General features: G+C 37.6%; 3 protein-coding genes across 7 annotated transcripts; 1 reads left to right on the top strand and 2 right to left on the bottom strand.

Annotated features, from left to right (window-relative positions):
• The first annotated feature begins 1,412 nt into the window (after window positions 1-1,412).
• On the top strand, window positions 1,413-6,599 carry LOC114722233 (filament-like plant protein 7). 3 transcript variants are annotated; one of them, XM_028908198.1, is made up of 7 exons: window positions 1,413-1,555; window positions 1,702-1,893; window positions 2,103-2,230; window positions 2,591-2,735; window positions 2,867-5,318; window positions 5,422-5,479; window positions 6,009-6,599. In XM_028908198.1, the coding sequence occupies exons 3-7, from the start codon at window positions 2,135-2,137 to the stop codon at window positions 6,507-6,509; spliced, it is 3,252 nt and encodes a 1,083-aa protein (XP_028764031.1). In that variant the 5' UTR covers window positions 1,413-1,555; window positions 1,702-1,893; window positions 2,103-2,134; the 3' UTR covers window positions 6,510-6,599. The 3 variants fall into 3 exon arrangements, with proteins under 3 accessions (XP_028764031.1, XP_028764033.1, XP_028764032.1); XM_028908200.1 differs by having other exon boundaries at window positions 2,103-2,233; window positions 2,594-2,735; XM_028908199.1 differs by having other exon boundaries at window positions 1,702-2,000.
• A 562-nt stretch (window positions 6,600-7,161) lies between these two features.
• LOC114722237 (protein IN CHLOROPLAST ATPASE BIOGENESIS, chloroplastic) lies at window positions 7,162-15,644 on the bottom strand. Of its 3 annotated transcripts, none has more exons than XM_028908209.1 (11): window positions 15,636-15,644; window positions 10,271-10,415; window positions 9,985-10,068; window positions 9,240-9,314; window positions 8,914-8,956; window positions 8,773-8,830; window positions 8,443-8,610; window positions 8,306-8,368; window positions 7,956-8,225; window positions 7,744-7,854; window positions 7,162-7,518 (listed from the first exon to the last, which is right to left on the bottom strand). In XM_028908209.1, the coding sequence occupies exons 2-11, from the start codon at window positions 10,380-10,382 to the stop codon at window positions 7,378-7,380; spliced, it is 1,125 nt and encodes a 374-aa protein (XP_028764042.1). In that variant the 5' UTR covers window positions 10,383-10,415; window positions 15,636-15,644; the 3' UTR covers window positions 7,162-7,377. The 3 variants fall into 3 exon arrangements, with proteins under 3 accessions (XP_028764042.1, XP_028764044.1, XP_028764041.1); XM_028908211.1 differs by lacking the exon at window positions 15,636-15,644 and having other exon boundaries at window positions 7,956-8,037; window positions 8,131-8,225; window positions 10,271-10,467; XM_028908208.1 differs by lacking the exon at window positions 15,636-15,644 and having other exon boundaries at window positions 10,271-10,470.
• Window positions 12,161-13,831, bottom strand: LOC114722234 (uncharacterized acetyltransferase At3g50280-like). The gene has a single exon (XM_028908201.1). The coding sequence runs from the start codon at window positions 13,661-13,663 to the stop codon at window positions 12,359-12,361; it is 1,305 nt and encodes a 434-aa protein (XP_028764034.1). The 5' UTR covers window positions 13,664-13,831; the 3' UTR covers window positions 12,161-12,358.
• Window positions 15,645-16,933: the final 1,289 nt, after the last annotated feature.

Below are 16,933 nucleotides of genomic sequence, written 5' to 3'. Positions count from 1 at the left end.
CATTCAGTGGTGGAACTTTTTAAGTTTAAAATGAGGCATTACCTAACAAAGGATAGAGAGAGAGAGGAAAAAAAAGGTCAGCCTTGCTCTTAGGCCTGAGAGGAAAAGGATACATGGTTGCTGCTAACTCGGACACCATAGCGCATAAAGGAGCAATCGCAATATGTAGTTTTTGAATAAAAACTGGGTAATGAACAAGCTCAAGGGTCGAGGGTCTGTTTGATATGAGAGCAAGGAGAGAAGTGAAATTAAAACTTTTTAATTATTTTTTTCTTATTCTTTTTTATTAAAATTTTATTATCCCCCTTATCCTATTTTTTAGACTGAACTCATCTCTCTCTTTCCTTCCATTTTCGTTCATATACCAAATATTCACTAAAAGCAAGGTCTTCATCTTATTCCCAGTGATGAAGAGCGGTTCCGATCCAAGATGATGAGGCGCCGTGGTCTTGTGTAATGGATTTCCTTTGCGTAAATGAGCTCCAATTGTTGCACCAGCGCATACATGATTGGACTTTAAACCTTCGTTGGATCGCTACACACAGCGAGTTGCCTCAAGTCTTCTTCCCAGCACATGGACAGGTCCCCCAATTAATACCTTTATGTATTAATATTTGGATAATATAAAACACCTCAAAAACTACTTGTATTTTTATCTAATTGATGTCCTTATTAACTATATATATTTGAACAATAATTTAAAACATTCTCCCGTGAAAACAGAAAAGTTCAATGTTTAATTTAATTAATTCAACAAGACTTCCCTCTAAATATCCGCACTTATAAATTTCAGCACTTATTAGTGCTTATTTTAAAATTGTTTTTAAATAAAGTTCTGTTAAAAAATCCTCAAGAATCGAGCTGTTTGCGTTGGGAAAAAAAAAGGATAGGGAGAAAGAATATTAGGAACGAAATCTTCTAAATATTATCCTTAAAATTGAGATCTCATTCAAAGAGAAAAATATCAAATATTTGTCTTTTCTACCTAATTTTTCTCATGCAACTATAGGGTCAAAGTAAAATCCTTCATTATTTTAATACCAAAAAAATAACACTCATTAAGTATTCTTATTAACAATATCATGCATGGTTAGTAAATCCTTGAAAATAATATCCAAGATCAAAGTATTTAAAAAAGAGCAGGTTAAAAAAAAATTCCCATCACTCACCCCCACATGGCGCCGCTGAAATACCATTGGGCGCGTGACGGTTCAGAATCGAGACATAGACCTCCGCTCTTCCGGTCCGTGCGATGAAAGAAAAAAATCACCGCCAAAACCTAACTGAATGCTGTCAATCTCGTCAACGACCACGCGCGTGTTCGCACTCGCGTTTCAGTCAGATTCATCCCAAGCCGACACTTTGCCTTCCCAGGTACCAGATCCATTTTCCCGTCCTCGCCCGGAAATCAACATCTCACACTCCCTCACTCTCTGTCCTTTTCTCTTAGCTCGGACACTTCACTTTACTTTCCCATCTTTCTACCCTTTTTCTTTTATCGCCTACCAAACACACGCTGCTCGAAAAGCTTTGGTGATGGTAATTGTGGTGCCCGGTACGCTTCACATTTCCACTCGATTCATTTACCTGCAATATTCCTTCGTTAAGAGATCAAACACCATACCGTACTTTCTCATTGCTTCTGTTTCTTATTTTAAGCATTGTCTCTGTTTTTTTTTTTTTTTTGGGTGAATTTTTCAGGCGACGCGGAACTGAATCTCTTGGCCTTGGAACCCCTTCTCTTTTCTCCATGGGCATTCATGCATAAGCTGAACCTTCTTCTTGATGGTCATAGGCGAGAGAAAATAACGCCCTGCATTGAGCTGCAGTGGCTCTTCAAGAACAACCAGGCTTAGAAATTCCCTTTGCTGCTTCGTAGCCCTCTGTGATTAAGTCTGCTAACACACCCTTTTTTTTGTGCCATAAAGATATACATTTTGTTGCTTCTTTATTAGTTGCATGCAAATATTTTGTGGATTGATAGAAATTTTAACAGTTTGGTATGGTGGAACATCTTATAGTCGTTATTTTGGTTCAGTTTTATTATCAACTCATCCTGCAAGTTATGCTTATTCATACACCTTCCCCTGGCCCCTGGGCAGGCTTATATTCATCCGAGGTCTCCCTGGCCGTTATGGATCACAAGGCGTGGCTCTGGAGGAAAAAGTCCTCAGAGAAGACAACCAGTGCAAGTGACAAAGCCAATCTCACCGTGAAAGAAAATGAAGAGGTATTGACTCATTATATCATCAAATATTCTAAGCGATCACGGTATTTTTCTTGTTCATAGAATGCCATAAATTTATGACGTATGATTGACTTTAAGCTGCTAATATCCTACTCTTTTGAAGTATAAAAGCATCTTTAAGATTGCTATCAATTGGCCCAAAACTATCTGTAGTTTTTTTCCCCCCCGCCCTGGACTGGACCCCTTACACTGAATTAGATTTAGTCATAAAATCGGCAGAATAATTCTGGCCGCACCTAATCACTTGAGAACCATAATTCATTCCAAATAATATTACAATCGTTTTTCTAATACTGTATTCAAATAGTTGTTATTTTACCTTGTTTTATCTCTGCATGTTAGTTTAAGGAGCTTCTAGCTGATAAAGAAGAATTGGAGATTGAACTGAAAATTCTGAATGACAAGCTTGCTTCGGCTCTCTCTGACTGTAAGGGTAAAGATGAACTGGTAAAGAAGCAAACAAAAATAGCACAGGAAGCAGTGGCGGGTAATTTGTCCACAACTCTCTGTTTCTATCCTTCCCATACCCCTTGTAACTTGGGGCTGCAAATTTTCCAATTATGCATCAAGTTTTCGAGAGTATCTTTTACTAGTTTCTGATAAAAGCTTCATCTGAAGGTTGGGAGAAAGCTGAATCTGAAACTTTGTCTCTAAAGCAAGATCGTGAGGAAGCCTTGCAGCAGAAACTATTTTATGAAGAAAGAATGACACATTTGGATGGAGCACTGAAAGAATGCATGCAGCAATTACGTTTTGTACGTGAAGAACAGGAGAAAAGGATTCATGATGCTGTGACGAAGGCTTCAAAAGAATTTGAAAAAGCACGTATGGTTTTTGAGGAGCAGCTGTCAGAGGCCACTAAAAAGCTTGCAAAAGCTGGGGCTGAAAATGCTCATCTTAGCAAAGCTGTTCTTGATGACCAAATTTTGATTGAAGGTCTTAAAAGACAATTGACCCAAGCTGAGGCAGATTATAGTGCACTCATGGCTAGATTAGAATCCACAGAGAAAGACAACATCTCACTGAGGTATGAAGTTCGGGTGCTTGAAAAGGAGGTTGAGATTCGAAATGAGGAGAGAGAATTCAATCGTCGCTCAGCTGATGCATCTCACAAGCAGCACCTGGAGAGTGCAAAGAAGATTGCCAAGTTAGAGTCAGAATGTCAGAGGTTGCGCGTCCTGGTTCGCAAACGATTACCAGGTCCTGCTGCCCTAGTGAAAATGAAGAATGAAGTAGAAATGTTGGGTAGGGACTCAGCTGAAATGAGGCGAAAAAGGTCAAACTCAATCAGTTTCATTGATGACTCTTCAGTTGACAATTCTTCTGAAACTACCATGAAAAGAATCAATATATTGAATGAGCAGCTATGTTCTATGGAAGAAGAAAACAAGACTTTACGAGAAACCCTTAATAGGAAAACAAATGAACTCCAATTCTCAAGAACCATGCTTGCTCGAACAGCTTTCAAACTGTCGCAGGTTGAATCACAGCTTGAAGAACCATCAAAAGGTCAAGTGACTGGGGAGCAGCCCACTAGTCTCGCATCACATGAATTTTCTGTGGCGTCAATATCTGACATTGGGAGTGATGATAAGGCTAGTTGTGCTGAATCCTGGGCTTCTGCTTTGATTTCAGAACTGGAGCAGTTCAAAAGTGGAAAGCAAAAGGAATTTAAGTCAAGCAAAAGTATTGGATCTTCAGACATAAATCTTATGGATGACTTTGCTGAAATGGAAAAATTAGCAGTGGTCTCTGTCGAAAAAGCCCCTGAAATTTCACATGCTTCTTCAGAAGCAGCTAATGGAATTAATGGCTCCTTAGACACTGGGCTGATTGAGATTACATCTCCAGTAGTGAGCAAGGAGATCGTTCCTGTGTCTGAATCATCCAATTCCAATGACATATCAAATGGTCAAATTCCTCACTGGCTTCAGGGTGTACTTAAAGTAATCTCAGAACAAAGCCACATCACGCATAGAAATCCTGATGATATACTTGAGGATATCAAAGTGGGGATAAGTCATCTGAATTACGCAGACCTTGATGAGCCTGATTCAAGCAAAGGATCAGGACATATTGTCGCATCAAATTCTCCCCATTTCAGTCACTGCATCCCTTCAGATGATTCTTTGTTGCTAAATCCATCCTCTGGAGTAACTGATGCTGTCATGTCACCAATAAAGAGAAGGAAACAACAAACAGATATGAGTAAATCTATAGGCAAGATTATTGAGATCATTGAAGGGATCAACAAGCCTGCAGAAGAATATGATAATTCTGATCCCATATGCAGCAGAGATGGGAATGTCGTTTCATACAAGAACCTAGGAATGCCAGCAGGCTACATGGTGCGTGTTTTCCAGTGGAAAACATCTGAACTAAATAATGTCTTACGCCGGTTTCTCCAAGCTTGTTATGATTTACTGAATGGCAAGGCCGATCATGAAAAATTTGCTAGAGAACTAACAACAGCTTTGGATTGGATTATCAATCACTGCTTTTCAATTCAGGATGTTTCTAGCATGAAGGATGCCATTAAAAAACAATTTGATTGGGAGGAAACGCAAAGTGAAATTGAAGCGGAGATTGGGATGATGAGTCATGTTGCAGAGGCAGATAGGTTGCTTCTTCCTCAAGAACAGTTGCCATGTTTTCCAGCTGTATCTAATGTCAATGGCCATGAGCTTGAGACCAAACAGCTACAATATGATAAAGACGAAACTGAAGATACTAAGGATAAAGTGATTTGCGCTGAAATTAGAAAGGAAACAGCTGAAGACAGACTTCAACCAGCTGCTAATAGGACTATATCCTCGAGGAGTCAACTTCCGGAGTCAGATAAAATTACTTCGTCAGAATTACAAACCATAAAAAATTCCAATGGAGAACTTCCAGGGCAAACACAAAATCACGAACTGATAAATGCAAGTATTGATGCCCACCTTACAGAAAATGAAATAAAAGAGGCTCGTCATAAGGTTTTGGCATTGGAAATGGAATTGGAGAACAAAAACCATTGTTGTGAAGAATTAGAGGGCAGATGTCTTGAATTACAGCTTCTACTTGAAAGGTATTGACAATTTTTATACGTTTGTTTCGGTGCAATATGCTCTCGAACATTGGCTTTTACTTGCTTCTTTGAAGATTGTGACTCATCAAATTATTCTTCTCAGCATGAAAAAGGAGCCCTCCAATCATAATGTTAATCAGAAAGAGAAGCCATTGCGAACTGTAAGTGACCTCATCTTATTCGATTTTCTTTTCGTCAGATCGCTAGTTACTGTCTGACATTTGAGAAAGGGGAATATATTGTAGAAGCATAAACAATTTAGAGTCAAAGGCGCATATCTTTGTTTGGTTGAATGACTTGCTTGCTATATTAAGAGTAGATCCCTGATTGAAGCATGATGTGCAAGTTACTTCGTTAATCTATAAATTTCTTTATAAACACTATTTATTTTCCAATTTTTACACCTGTTCTTCTCAGATTTGCGAGCAAAGGATGTGTTTAAAAAAATATATATATTTAAACCATGCAAATAGGAAATGAAGTTTGGCCGAACAAAATTAAATGAACAGATTTTTTTTTTCCGGAACAATAGATAAAAGTCAGGAAAAGCAAAGACCTTTTTATTTGTTAGCATACTGTATGATTGATTGTTATTCATTATTAATTTAACAACACTAATTCGCTCACGGCTTCTGTGCATGTTATATAAAATGTTGGAATTGGGCTGAAATATGCTGATCAATTCTGCAGGACTGGGAGATAACAGCGGCTTCAGAAAAGTTGGCTGAGTGCCAAGAAACCATCCTTAACCTTGGCAAGCAACTGAAGGCACTGTCTGATCCGAAAGATGCATCCCTTTTTGACAAGGTCATTGCCCCCCGCGGTAATGCAATTACCAACACGACCTCCAGTACTGTCGATGTCGGATCAAGCCCCGCCCCTCCGAAGGACGCAAGTGTGAAACAACGGGCTTCTCTACTCGATCAGATGCTTGCTGAAGATCACACTAAAGTCAATGTTAATAAATATCCAAAAGCTGGAGATAGCAATAACATTTCTACTGCGGTTGTCGAACCACTAGAAAAAATCCTAGTTTTGGATGGAACGAAAGATCAAGATGACACTGCTGGACAGAAATCTTTGGCCATCGTTCCTGCCAAGAAACGGGGAGGAGGAAGCTTGTGGAAAAAGCTATTGTGTAGAAGGAAAATAGGTGCAAACAAGAAAATATCCGGTCCTCTTGCCACTTAATTGTTCTCACTTAATAAACCGCAGTATTGTTCAGTATCAAGGGACTTTGCAATAATTTTTATTGATTAAATTACGTTAAGTTCTCTTGAATTTTGTGAAAATTATGTTCTTTATTTTTAAAGTGTCTATATATATTTTTAAAATATATAGTTATTATACAGTATACTCTAATTTTAAATTTTTAACTGGAATGCTATCATTAATCTAAATGTATATTTTTTAAAATAAATAGTTCTAAGTGGAGGGTGTTTTGTTAAAAATTTAAATTTTTATTTTTGCATAAATCTGAGAGTTTATCTATCTTTCTCAAAAGCCAGGTAAGGTCAGTGCAATTATAGTTAGGCTTGGAACTCCCCTCGAGTATGTTCGAATATGGGTTTTTCGGTGCTGCCTCCAGGGTAATAAGTTCTCTCTCTCTCTCTCTCTCTCTGTGTCTGCGCGCGCGCCAGCTCTTTGCCCATTTCCGATTTATCTTGTTTTCACCGGGTTTTTTCCTTTGTTTTTGAATAAATTTCCAGATTCAACACAAGTTTTCTTTATTATTAATATTATTATTAGGCGAATCATATGAAGACGAGGGGCATGATAAAATAAACGCTGAATCAGGGAACAACATAACGACGTGCGCAGTCGAATTTTGCAATAAAACGAGTGCACATTCAAACTTGTCAAGCTTCCTCCATTTGATTTATATCAATGGTACCTCTGGTTTTATTTTCCTTATAATCTAGTTTGGAATAAATTATTTATGTAATTTACTATAAATTATATTTTTACAAAATTTCATGCGAAGCACTGAAATGTCCATATAGCAAGGAAGGAACAGCGTCCTACGTTTAGAAGCAACATCTACCGAAATCAAGAATAGTTAATCTCTATGAAGAATAAATCTTGCAATATCATTGAGTCCTGCCTCCTCGTAACATTCTGCAATTCGCTCCAAGTAGTCATCCCACGTCCCCTCAATAGAAGCTAAATCCATCAAAAAAGCAGCTTCATCTAATACAACCTGCAAATAATTTAAAATTTACAAATGAGAAGAATTCAGCAGGCACCATTGTCATGACTAAATGACAATGTTAATTTATCGGTATCAATATCAGCGATAAAACTTACTAATAATTTACATCATGTACAAGTCATAAAAGGCAAGATTTATTTCCCAAACTCTTTGAAATGTAGAGGAGTCGTCCAGTTAATAATTAATGATTAAACTAAATATCATCCACAGAACCTGTGCGGGTGCCTTCCCCTTCTTAATATCTTCTTGCCTTCCCTCCTCAGTCACCTTCTCTTTAATGTACTCAATTTGCTCATCATCCCACTGTGCAATCTTAGCGACGTCCTGAGCACAGACAAATTCCAGCACAAGCCATATCACAAATGGAGTAGGAGGAAGAGGAGGAATCAACCTCACTATCACACCAAAGATCAGAAGATTTGTACCTCATATTTGCAGCCTAAAGTCCACCATGGGGATTTCAAAGCTCCTCTGGCAGCATCTTTAGCTTCTACATTACGCCCAACCCTGTCAATGAAACAAAAAGGGCGGCCCCTATGAAAACAGAGCCCGGTATCAATTTTAGACCGCCCATACATGGTAGAAAATATTACTACAAACCTCAACAAGACCTCTGCATTGAAAACAAAAGGTCGAGCAAATCCAGGAAAATGCTCCTTCTTAGTATAAAACTCCCCCGTTACTAAAGCTGAAACCTTTCATTAGAGCACTAAATGATCAACAAGTGAACCAAATGATTCATGCTTTTGGAATTATGAAAACAAGAGAACGTTACTTGATCACCCTCCTCAAAATGTCGCATCACTTTGCGTTCTATGATATCTGGGAACAGACCAACCTAAAAACAAATCAGATTCTTGTAATAATTTGTCATGAACGTTAACAAGGCAGTTCAAGAAATTTCTTTTGTACCTCTTTTAAAAGATAGATGTCTAAATTAGAAATTTTGGACTCTGCAAAGCCACCCTTTTGATAAAGTTTCTTCCCAGCATCAGCTGACACAATAAAAAGCTCATCATTTCTCTCTTGACTGTTTTTCGCATCTTCTTCCACCAATATTCTGTGAATATATTGGTCTACCTATTTGTGTTGTGTGTGTATGTGTGAATGAAATAAGCATTTAGCATCAGGCCGCTTTAAAGAAATATGAGCAAGATGAAGTGTCCTATTAACAACATCACTGTGAATTAGCTGCAAAGGAGCCATGTTTGCGAATTAAAAATCCAATCTTGCTCCACTTACACTCTTCGCTAACAGCTTGACTCCATGTTTGTTAACATCCACAACTGGCATTTCCATCCTGCAAATATTTAGAATTGGAAAACATCATAAAACATCAACAGATTAAGCAAAGAAAAAAAGGTCAATATTAGGACTTTTTACCCAGGTGGAGCTGTGGGCCACCGCAGCAGTGCAGTTACAGCACCTATGAGGAAAAGAATTACATAAAATATTTAAGTTGAAGATTTCTCCAAGGATGCATTCGGTAAATGAGAATGTTAGTTTCCCAGGCACTTGAATACATATTACAGAATATTTGAGGGAAAGTAACGTGAAAATCTTGCAATGTGTTTTGGGCTCCTAAATAAATACTGGTTTTTCATATATCTCTTATTTAAAAAATTTGTATGTAAGTTATTAAATACTCAGCAAACTACATTGTTCGCATACCAAACACGGCCTGTAAATATGCAATCTCAAGCCCATACCTGAGCTGCTTTTTGTTAGTGGTATGGCAAGGGGAATCAACCCCTGCTTAGCTCCAGGAAAAACGATAGTTTCACCTGTTATATAGCAAGGAGTAAGAGAACTACTCTAATTAAATGGACTACAAAAGAAATAATTCAGCCTTGCGTACATGGCCTTATTTGATAGACAATATTGAGTCACATTTTCAAGCACCTGATGGCATACAGATTCTAGAAACTATTTCAGCAGTGTACCATTACAAATTGATAATGTCATCCGAAAAAAGTGCGATCCTTATAATAGTCAAGTTCCTAGCGGAAGAATAACCTTCGAAAGCTAGCTAAACTAAGCAAAGCAAGGTGCGCATTACTGCAATATTTCCTGGAAAGATAGAATGTATGGATTGAAAGCTAAATTTTTTTTAGGAAAAAAATGGCAGAACAGATCCACATTTTCAAAGTAAGCATTTCGTTCTGGTCGGTATACACAAAAAAGAAGCCGCATTCTCGGTGACGCTTATACATTTTGAACAAAACCAGAAATTTAAAAAAGACGGATGTTACTTGATATTTTTGTCACTGCCGAAAGGGAAGGCAGCCGAGAAAATGAATGTCACTTGAAACGCACAGCAGAGAAAGCTACGATGAATTAGACAAGTGGTGCGAAGGGAGAAGCAATGGAAAGCAATCAATATCACAAGGATTTTGATAATCCTCCACCAATAATGTTTACATTTGGAGAATGAAAGGAAGAGAATTGAGCTACCTTTGGCTTTCAAAACATTCAACAATTGAGACAAATGCTCAGGAGGCTGAGTGGCAGCTATGTCCTTGACGAATGCTACATGGTCTGCAAATGTTGACAAAGAATTCCAATAAAAAAAAACTCTTTATAGTAAAACAACCCCTCAAATGGTCTAATTCCGGAAATCGAGAGAACCATATCTATGAACCAAGGAGGCCGTGGGCGTTAAAAAATCTACAATATACACTGGCAAGTAAGCAAAAGAGCGATTTCAGCACAAACGCAAATGAGTGAAGGATCACATTACCAGGAGTAGAGGAAGAGGAATAGCAGCGAACACTAGCTCTACCGTGGCTAAGAAGGAGTGGCAGAGCGTTGGCGCGTGGACCCCCGTACACCACTCCGCCGCCGATCCTCATCCTTTTTTGCGCCTTTAGTTTTGGGTCCAATACGCATCACATGCTCATTCTCGCCTATGACTTTCATCGCCATGTTTTCTTTTTTCTGGGGGCAAAATTATCTCTTTTTCCTTTTCCTAGATTTATCCCAAAAAGATCTCAGCCACAACTGAATCGGGCCCATAAACATGTCCCGGGCTCGACGTTTAAAGGCCTAACAAAATCTAGCCCGTGGCAATATATTTTTGGGGAAAATCATTCAATGAATATCAAAACATGCCTTGCAGCCCATAATCGAGAGAAAGTTCTATTTTACTCATTCCGGGTCTTCTTCCATTTTTCTTCCTTTGCATATGGGAAGAAAGAGAGAGAGAGATGAGCCCGGGGAGTATTGCAGGAGAGATTACAAGAGATGGTATTGCTTTCTCTTTTCCTTTTTTTTTTTGAAGATATTGGATATAGACGATAATGGAAAAATATTAAAAAGAGAAAATTAATTTTTGATCCCTTTATTTATTCAATTATAACTCAATCCCTAAACTTTATTTAAATACAACATAGTTTTTACAATTGTAATTTAATTTCTAAACTTTAACTGGACTTGATGTATTCCATTCCTCATCCTAGTTATTTGATTAAATCAATATTTTATCAAAAAAAACTGCTAAAGGTCAAATAAAAAAAAATTAAGCCATTGAAATTTGATTTTAATAGTTCTAAACTGCAGTAAAAAAAAGTCGGAAAAGTTAAACTTATAATATGTTTTTTTTTAAACAAAAGTATTTAGATCAAACTTTAACACTCTAAATTTATTAACTTATTTGTTACTGCCTCCGATACTTAATATAAAAGCTCATATGACACTTATTTTGGTCTTCAACATAAGATCATAATCCATTTTGTCTATTATATTTATTCATTTTTTGCAAGATAGTCATTATAATAATGGTATTTTTAACTAATATACTTGATTAGCAAAGATATTTTAAAAAAAATAATACTTATTTATTACAAATAATTAACTTAACTAGTTTTCTTAATCTATTCAAATTAGTCAAATAACTTTTATATTAAATAGCGGAGATAGTATGTAATACTTAATAATTCTGGTAGTTTTAAAATAACATTAAACTTTAGCAAGTGAATAGAATCCTCTCTCATGTTGATCTGCCACAGAAACTCAAGCAATTTTAGATCATCGAATGGCATGGAGGTTGGAAGAGGACTACGTTCCCTAGTGTGTTATTCTCATTCTGAAAGAACCGAATGGAAAATTGCTACTGCCATTTCAAAAATTGGGAGCCCATGGCATGGTGCCAAATCACTGGTGAGTATCTTTTCAATCACTGCGATGTCTTGCCTTGCACGAGCGGCAGCAACGATATTGAGGACAAGGTTCATTACAGGCTACATTTGAAGCTCTGCGTTCGGCCTTAAGCTCGCCTCTCATCATTGGCTATTTCACCAACCTCACTCTTATAGCGTTGGTGTAATTCCTCAGAACCTTCCTTTTTATTACGTGTTGGCTGGCACATGTCTGTGCCATGAAGGATTCAATGTCTTCTCAACCGTATCGGAAACTTGCTCATTTTGTTTCCTTCCCTTGTCTGCCTCAGATTTGTACTCTACTTATTTATACTTTTAGCTTAAGGCCAAAACAAAAACGTGCGGGTGTATAGCATGACTGAGATTTGAGGAACCGAGGGAGAAGGAACTTGTGTGAAGCAAGAGACGTATTTCAGATCCTACCACACAGGCACTCAGCGTTGGAGAAAAATGAAGATAGATAGAATCGCAGCTTAGGCGAATTATCGAGTTCAATGTTTTATTACTCGATCGCAACTCCGACTGAAAATAGAGAAAACATTAATCATTAGCGAAGGATCAATTGTCTTCGCACTAACGCACAGAAATCGCCAAGCCCTTCCTCACACAAGATTATGCCTACGAAAAGAACCCTTAAACTGAACTTGTGATCGTAGCCTTGAAGATGTCCATTAGATAGAAGCAAAAGACGTGAAATCAGGGTCGTTTGCCAGGTCCTCTAAAATCTGGAAAGGCAGGCAAAGTTCAACGTCAATACTGCCTTCTTCAGCTCCAGCAAAAACAGTAAGCTTTCCGTTAGCTTTATTTGCAGAGCCACTTCGGACAGCCACCGGCTTCCCCCAGCCGAAGTCATTTCCGTAAATGTCGAACCTCGGGGAACTGCTTGTGGCCAATGAGTTACTTTTCATGCCACTGTATCTAAAAAGCTCTGGGCTCTGAATCCAGGACTCATAGAAGCCCTTAAGCTTCTCTTCTGTGTGTAAAGAAACCATCTTGTTCATTTCCAGAGCAGCATTGCCAAGCCCTTCCTCAATCAATTCCCCTGCTTTCATGGCTATTTTACCAACATGCAAAGCATTTCCAAAATAACTATCAGGTAATGGTGGGTGCGATATTCTGGGCCTGGCACCTATTAATAGCAAGAATTTGACATCTTCATTTGGATCGAGACGTTGGTTGCGGATCACGGACCGCCAAACATGACTTAAAAGCGCCTGCAGTGATGATATCTTGTTGGTGCTAACCTCTGCGTTGGCTTTTGCTTTCAGTTGAGCAATGTTTTCCCTTGTGAAGTGAAACACCCTCTCTGGCGGCGGCTCATCAGATTGTTGCTTTTCCTTTATAAAAGGAAAGCGAATAGGGTGTCGAATCCCCTCAGGAAACCAGCGTTCAAGAGCAGGGAGCTTGGATACTCTGTCCAAACCCCGAGAGATCTCGGCCCAAGAGTTGAAGAAATGCCAAAACGATCTGCCATCCACAACGGAATGATTGATTGAGCATCCGATGAAGACGCCGTCGACTAGCTCTGTAACCTGAACGGCTAACAACGGCTCAGAACTGCCTTCGTAATTTTTAGATCCGTTCAGTGGAAAAAAGGAGTGCACAATACGAGGAACGTAGATGGGATCGAGAATATCAGAAAGAGCAACGTTAGAGGCGATGGCGTGGACAAACAGGGCACCGGCGTTATTGCAGGAAATGGAAACAGAGACTGCATTATCGCCATGTTCAACGTTGGTGAGACGTCCAGCAAGGGGAACGAACAAGTCTAGAGCGGAGGAAAGGGTGTCTTTCAGGCGTTGGATGTAACTGCGAGTGTCTTTGGCTATAGGCTTGTGAAAAAGAAGTCCTTTTTGGATGGTTTCGATTGGAAGAAGTTGGAGATCCCATGGAGTTAACTCCATTTCTCGAATGAGATCGCCATTGTCGCTTCGAGCTTGAACCAAACTTGTGGAGATTACTTGGATTTGGGTCATGGCGTTTGTTTTTCATTCGTTGTCTTGAAGCAGAACCAGACTATATAAGCGTATTGCACTTGCAGGGTCAATAGTGAAAGGACAAAGATTCACAAACAGCGGCGTGGCTACGGTGACCGCAGAGAACTGATATATCCGCTGGTGCTACAGGGCACGTGGGCTCCCACGCCCAGATGCTCCCACTAGGCCACTACCCCCAGCCTCGTGCGGTGGATCCTTGAATTGGGTCTCCTATCCTTTCTCATTATTATAACGGATCCTCTAATATAGGGTCATGATATTTTGATTATGATAATAATTAAATAGGTTATATATTAATTTTAATGCTGTAATTAATAATCTTTTGTTATTTAATTAAATAAATGCTAACTCCAATCCTTAATATAAAAACTCGTTTAACTTTTATTTTGATACTAAATATAATATATCAGTCCATTTTATCTTTCATATTTATGTATTTTTTTCAAGATAGTCTTTGTGATAATTATAGTTTTAACTAATACACTTTAGAAGTAAGAATATTTTAAGAAAAATAATATATATTTATTACAAATAATTAACTTAATTTATTTTTTTAATTTATTTAAATAAATAAACTAGTTCTTATATTTAGAATAGAAAGAGAGTGCGAAAACTTTTCATAATTACATCGACGTGGCCACGTGAGACCAGAATCTGGTGATGGACTAAATGATTTTATTAATTATTTATGATTTTTTTTTTTTTTAACTTTATGTGGGTCTTAGAGTTGGAGTGGAGGCGGAGCTGTCCTGAAAAACTGAGCACTTAATTTTACGGTGATATTTCTATTATTTTCATGTAACTATTAAATTTTTTATCAGCAAATAATACATAAAGATTAAAATCATTATTGAATTTTGTAAAATCATAATCATAATTTTAGAATCATTTACAAAATGTAATTAACATAAAATTTCATAGTAGCTTGGATTTGGCCTTTAAATGATTATATAAAAATTTAAATGTGTGAACGAAATATAAAGCCCAAAGGTAGAGATAATGGTACGATGCAGGGGCGGTCGCGCTGGTGGTTTTAAAGAAAAGTGAAATTAAAAAAGAAAAAATTTGTCATTTTTCCACCTAAACGGTTTATTCGGTTTATTCGGTTATCACCGATAACCGAACTGAAAAACTGAATACTCACCCCTACCTAAACCAGAGGAGTTCGACTTGGTTATTAACTCGAGTGCAAAAGGTACTCTGAATGCAAGCCTCGCATTATAATATTCACTCAGATTGAAAAATGACCATAACAAGTGAGCCCCACGCTCATCTATGTGGTAGTAAAACGGGAAAAGTTAACATACTTTTATTTAAAACTTTAAATTAACGAATATTGGCATGTTGTGCTCTTTTGAAATTTTCAGATGTGCTTTTATACATGTTATGATGTTAGGGTTGGTTTCTATAAGCTTGTGTGTGAAAGAAGAGGAAAGCATCCCGCTTTCAAAATTCACCAGACGCAATGCAAAGTGGGAAAACAATGTCAGGGAAGAGCCCAAGAATTTGAAGTTGGAACCAACACATCCCGGCCTCTCGGATGACTGAAAATCGAAGCCGCTGGAGAAGACGATTTTGCCACAAAAGAAGGTGACACGCGGAAGATAATTTTTTTGTTCGGGCACGCATAAATATCCTTCAGTTAGAGGTATTATTATGAAACACTAAATGTGAACACTTCTCTTATTAAAAATTTGAATATTAATTTATTATGTTGTGAGAAACTAACTTATTCTATTAGATTCAGTGTCGTTGGTTGTGGAAGACAGTTAAAGGATATGACTTCTTATGCATCCAACAAAGCACAAGCGTTGGTGAGCCTGGGCAGCTTGTAGGTAGGAGTGAGCATTTGATTTTTCAGTTTTATGACTCATCTACTACCCTAAAATATTTTTTATGTGCATTTAATGTCTTAAAATATTTTTTATTTTGTAATATTGCATCACAAAATATTTTGAAATACTGAAAACATATTTCAGGGTCCTAGCTAATTCATAAAAGGCTTTAGAATACTAGGTAAGTCCAGACACAAAATATTTTAAAATAATGAACGCATATGAAAAAATATTTTAAGACTCTGGATCAACGACAAAATACTTTAAGATACTGAATTTTTAAATATTTCAAGATACCATAAAATACTTTAAAATACTAAATATATCTAAAAAAGCATTTCAGAATACTAGATCAACCTTAACTAAAAAAATTCAAATACATATAATTTTCTTTGCAGTGAAAAAGAAAAAATAAAAACAAAAACAAAAAAAGGATAAAGGTCCCTCACTATACTGTTCAATGCCGAGCACAGGATAATCAAGATGATGAGCACGCACGAAACGTGGACGCCTCAACTAGCACAAATTTTATTTCTATTTTGGATGGGATGGGGCAAAAAAAATTCCTATAAAAAAAAATCTCAAATTTTTATGTTTTTTTTAATGAAATATTTTTCTCTCGGTTTTTCCCTTTATCTAAACCAAGCCTGGAGCTCCCGATTGGCTAGGCAAATATAAAAATTATATTGCAGCACATTACGAGTTTGACATGCCCTCGGGAGAACAAGACTCGCATTAATGAAATAAAAAGAAAGAAGGACGGAAAGATGGCAAGGGCTTCATATACATAGTTTTGTTTTTTATAAACTGTAGTATTGTGACATCTAATTCATCATAATGAAGTGTCCTGATCAACGCAAGAAAGAAATAAGAGATGATTGCAGACACGGATGCTGTAGAATCGTTTCCTCTTGGGAACTAGGGTCACTGCGATCCATCGTGGGGCATGTCTGGAAATTGGTCATTTCCGATCATTCTGTCTTGTGGCCACACTTCGCGCGCGATGGCAATATCATCAGCCAATTTGATTATTTCACGGCAAACAGTACACATCTCCATCGAATAAATCCGACAAACATTAACAAAAGACAGCCACGACACGAACAATTAATTAATGATGGATAGATACATATGATCTCAGAAGATGCCCTGCATCTTTCGAGAAAACCATCACACACGCACTCCTGGCCACAGCGCTTCAAGCACCTTCGGCCGCCATGTTCCTACTTCCCAGATCAGACAAGACTTCTCCTCTCACCGTGTCGCTTACCCATTTTCCTCTGCTAAAGCCTAAATGCTTCCTGCCTTTCTCCTGTCTGTATATATATGCACGGAATATACGAATAATTCTAAACAACTCGCATTTATGCTCCTCAAATTATCAGTAGAATGGAAAGAAAGGGGAGAGTTTTTT

Source organism: Neltuma alba, unplaced genomic scaffold, assembly GCF_004799145.2.
Source record: "Neltuma alba isolate B1F8T4 unplaced genomic scaffold, ASM479914v2 tig00012088_pilon, whole genome shotgun sequence".
Classification (NCBI taxonomy): domain Eukaryota; kingdom Viridiplantae; phylum Streptophyta; class Magnoliopsida; order Fabales; family Fabaceae; genus Neltuma; species Neltuma alba.
Note: the sequence above shows the minus strand (reverse complement) of the source record. Positions and strands in the feature narration are given on the sequence as shown.